This window comes from Bactrocera tryoni, unplaced genomic scaffold, assembly GCF_016617805.1.
Source record: "Bactrocera tryoni isolate S06 unplaced genomic scaffold, CSIRO_BtryS06_freeze2 contig_1594, whole genome shotgun sequence".
NCBI classification, from domain to species: domain Eukaryota; kingdom Metazoa; phylum Arthropoda; class Insecta; order Diptera; family Tephritidae; genus Bactrocera; species Bactrocera tryoni.
In genome coordinates this window covers 1-4708 of record NW_024392114.1, presented here as the reverse complement: position 1 = coordinate 4708, position 4708 = coordinate 1, and the positions used below count along the sequence as shown (strand labels likewise).

Genomic DNA, 4708 nt, shown 5'->3' with positions numbered 1-4708 from the left:
AATGTAAGTAAAACAATCCTTGAAGTACATATATTCATTTAATTGTATTCTCATTTATTTTTGAGGTACCTCGCTTATGGAACACCTTTTGAGATCATAGCCTCGATGCATAAATTAGGGAAAACAACAGTGCGGAATATCGTACTTGAAACGTGTGAAATATTTTGGTTACACCTGTGCCTGATATACCTTAGCTTGGATTGCCAACTACAGCACAATAAATAAAGACATTGCTGCAGATTTTTTTTTAAAACTGTGGAATATACCCAACTGTGTCGGAGCAATTGACGGGAAGCATATAGCTATTATTCGTCCACAAAATTCAGGCTCGTTATTTTATAACTATAAAAAAGTTTTATAGTATAGTTTTAATGGCATCCTGCGATGCTAGGTATACGTTCACCTCTGCCAGCATTGGTAGCTATGGCGGACAAAGTGACGGAGGTATTTTAAAAGATTTGCAATATTTCAATATTTACTTATTTTTATTTTATTTCAAGGTGTCTTTCAGCAAACTAAATTTGATCAAGCACTCTTGGAAAACAAATTCCCACTACCACCAAGAGCTCCATTATGGAATGAATCCTCAACAGATTTGCCACATTTTTTTGTGGCCGACGCAGCGTTTCCAATGAAGGAAAACTTAATGCGGGCCTTACTGACCGGTGCACAAAATAAACAAAGCAATTTTCAATTGCAGTTGTCCGAGCTCGTAGAGTAATCGAAAATAGCTTTGGTATTTTAACCTAACTCGATGGCGTGTTCTGAAAGCTAATAGACTTTAGCCCAAAGACTGCAGAAACAATTTGTGTTAACCTGCTTGGTTCTTCAAATTTTGTAATGTTGAATGACCGCATTGATCGTTGGTATTGTCCAGATACATTTGTAGGCACAGACACCTGCAGACCATGGAATATTGGAGGAGAATGGCGTGAAGAATTTAGAGAGTGTTGGAGGTGCATTACATTCAATATGTGTACAACTCGACGCAATGCATCTAGTTTCGCATTCCGAGTAAGGGATTTTTTAGCAGATTATTTTACTAAATCAGGGAGCGGATTTCATTTTTCAAAGAAGATCGTGATTTAGTGTGCTTAAATGTTTGTGTATTTTCATGCATTTGAAATATGTATGTACATTATTTTTATGTATAAAATTGTAATCTAAGTACCTTTATACTATACTTTTTGTTACGTTAACTTTTTTGTGATATTTTATTAAACCATGGATATATCTATAAATATTGTTTTATTTACTGAAAAAGATGGTAATTATCTGTATTAGGAAGATTACACAGGCATATGGCAAATGAATTCTGTAAAGTAATGCTTCTAACGAAAACATATATATTTTATTTACCGACAATAAATCATGATTATGACGGTATGTAATTAGTAAATAAGGCATAGGCCGTATAATTACAAGTACATACTTTAGGCAAAATAGGATAAGTTTTCCCTATCAAAACGCTATCATTCAGCGTTTCCATTGAAGGAAAACTTAATGCGACCTTACCCCGGTGCACAGCTGCCACGAAACAAAGCAATTTTCAATTACCGGTTATCCCGAGCTCGTAGAGTAATCGAAAATAGCTTTGGTATTTTAACTGCTCGATGGCGTGTTCTACGAAAGCTAATAGACTTTAGCCCAAAGAACTGCGAAACAATTGTGTTAACCTGCTTGGTTCTTCACAATTTTGTAATGTTGAATGACCATGATCGTTGGTATTGTCCAGATACATTTGTAGACACAGACACCGCAGACCATGGAATATTGGAGGGAGAATGGCGTGAAGATTTAGAGAGTGTTGGAGGTGCATTACATTCAATATGTACAACTCGACGCAATGCATCTAGTTTCGCATTCCGAGTAAGGGATTTTTTGGCAGATTATTTTATAAATCAGGGAGCGGTTTCATTTCAAGAAGATCGTATTTAGTGTATAGCAATGTTTGTGTATTTCATGCATTTGAAATATGTATATACATATTTTTATGTATAAAATTGTAATCTAAGTACCTTTATACTATACTTTTTGTTACGTTAACTTTTTTGTGATATTTTATTAAACCATGGATATATCTATAAATATTGTTTTATTTACTGAAAAAGATGGTAATTATCTGTATTAGGAAGATTACACAGGCATATGGCAAATGAATTCTGTAAAGTAATGCTTCTAACGATAACATATATATTTTATTTACCGACAATAAATCATGATTATGACGGTATGTAATTAGTAAATAAGGCATAGGCCGTATAATTACAAGTACATACTTTAGGCAAAATAGGATAAGTTTTCCCTATCAAAACGCTATCATTCTTTAAAAATATTTGGTGAATGTTTTTTGCAACTACACAATGACAACAACCTTCCAATCATTAATCACTACCAACATAACCACATAGCACACAATAAATAAAAGACATACAAAATTAAAGAGTTATAAAAACAAATTATTTTATTTTTTTTCAAAAACATTCTTAAAACCCTTTTGAACATTCTTAAAACTATTTTAAAAAAAATTAATGTTTTTGAAAATTTTAAAACTATTTTTTGAAAAATGAGATACATTGTTGTTTCTTATGTCTAGGTAACAAGCGTTTTAAACATTTTTACATATTAATTCAATATATGTATAAAACAACAAACAAATGATTTTAAAATAAAAAAAAAAATTATTCGGGTTCCGATTTAATAGCAAATAACGAATTTGTTAAAACTTGTATTGCTTTCATTTGCTTTACCTCGCTCATACCGTTCATGATAGAGGTCAACATAACACCAAACGACCTCACCGCCTCGCTGCAATTGTTCCTCTCTGCACACATGCTTTTGTATAGCTCGCACGCTTCTTTGAAACAGCTGTCGTCATCGCTGTTTGTTTTCTTGACTCTTTTCCGGATCGGAGTTGAAGACGACAACTCCGAAGGTGACGATAAAATAGTCGGAGAACTTTCAAAACTAAATGGCTCCAACAGCTCCTGCGAATACATATCTTCTAAAATGTTTGTGGTGCAGCGATTTCTGTAAAACGGAAATAAATATTTAATACGTATAAAATATTAAAAAAAAAAGATTAACTTACTGTCTGGGCTGTATATATAGTTTTAAAAAGCTCATATTATCGAACAATGGCCAGGTTTCGGTGTTACTCGCCCCACTTCCTGATGGTGACTCCATTTTCCTTACGTCCCTACTGAATCTCTCCCTTAGAGTCAGCCACCTCTTCTCGAACATTGCTCATCTGTAAAATATACCCAAGATAAAGTATTAAATTCTATCTATATATATACATATATACAAAATATATTAAAATCTAATAAATAATAATAACAATTAATTACCAGTAGCACCTAGCTCCTTTGCCACGCTTACCCACGCAGCCTTCTTCTTGCTCGGCACCCGGTAGCCTACGCAGGCCTTGTTATACAAAATTTCACGCGCACGCACTTCTTCTATTAATTTTTCATCATTCATTGTGATTATTTCGATTATTTATTTCTGGCAAATTAAATTTAGAAAATTAAAAGAGACGATTAAAATGAAATGAAGCGTGCTATGTAAAAAAGCGAGGGAAAGAACCGAGCTGACACTCTCTGAAATGTCAAAATAAAGGGAGAGAGCAAAGATGCCACTCTCTGAAATGTCAACGTAACATGAAATTCTAAATTCAACAGATTTTCAATTCAAGTCAAGCGTTCGGTAATCAAATACATGCAAGGCTCATTAAACAGATCTTTATGTGACATGTTCTCAAGTCTAGCTAGGTCAAGTCAAGCATGCATAACTGGAGCTTTAGTCTTTAGTTCATCATCGCGGAGGCTTTAAAGACATTAATAGGTATGAATAGCGCAATAGTCAGGGGTCGAATCGTAACATCCGTGCGTCAATCGTTTGAGGGCGATTGGCATTATGACATACGATAGCAAACGGATCGTAATGTGTTTTCAATTAACACAACAGTTTTTAAATTCCACATTGCTTTGGATCGTATTTTAGGTCACAATAGATGTGGAACTGTCAAAACTGTTTACAAAATATTCAATAAATTTGTTAGTTTAGATATCAATGGCTTAATATCAAGATGGATCCGAGCTTTGTTTTTTTATTTGAGCTCTAGTGAAAGTGATGGGGATGAAAAAATAGTGCGGAGACAACTAAGAGATCTGAGCAATCCTTTGACACTGCCGAATACAGCGTAGGTATATAATAAATAAATCATGAAACCTCATTAACGAAGTTTTCTTTGTAGATTTTTAAAACGATTTCGTCTAACTAAAGAGGCTTTTGAATATGTCCTAAATAATATACTTATGTTTAACGCAATCTGACGTCAGAGCAGTGCCTCCAGTGCTACAATTAGCAACCACGCTCTCACATTTGGCTAGCAGTGGATACCAGCACAGTGTAGGCAGTGACTATTTGATTGGGATTTGTCAAAGCACTGTTTCGAAGCTGACATCCCATGTGCTTAAAGAAATGGAAACGAAGTTGTGCTCACAGTTTATACGGTTTTTACCAGAGGGTTCCCTTACGTGTAAAGAGTAGTTTGTGCAGCAATATAAAATTCCTGGAGGCAAATATACACTTTACTAAAATAGTAATATTACTAAATATAAAGAATTTTTAGTTATTGGGTGCGTTGATGGTACCCACATCGGCTTCCAAAAACCCACAGTAAACGAGCACATGTACTTCAATA

The 4708-nt window shown here is 34.3% G+C and overlaps 2 protein-coding genes across 2 annotated transcripts; one reads left to right on the top strand and one right to left on the bottom strand.

The window, feature by feature from the left end:
- Positions 1-371: 371 nt before the first annotated feature.
- On the top strand, positions 372-2047 carry LOC120779299 (putative nuclease HARBI1). The gene is made up of 2 exons (XM_040111512.1): positions 372-444; positions 1481-2047. Exons 1-2 carry the CDS (start codon positions 372-374, stop codon positions 1936-1938), a joined length of 531 nt encoding a protein of 176 aa, XP_039967446.1. The 3' UTR covers positions 1939-2047.
- A 634-nt stretch (positions 2048-2681) lies between these two features.
- LOC120779301 lies at positions 2682-3209 on the bottom strand. Its single transcript, XM_040111513.1, has 2 exons — positions 3092-3209; positions 2682-3030 (listed from the first exon to the last, which is right to left on the bottom strand). Exons 1-2 carry the CDS (start codon positions 3184-3186, stop codon positions 2682-2684), a joined length of 444 nt encoding a protein of 147 aa, XP_039967447.1. The 5' UTR covers positions 3187-3209.
- Between the last annotated feature and the right edge of the window lie 1499 nt (positions 3210-4708).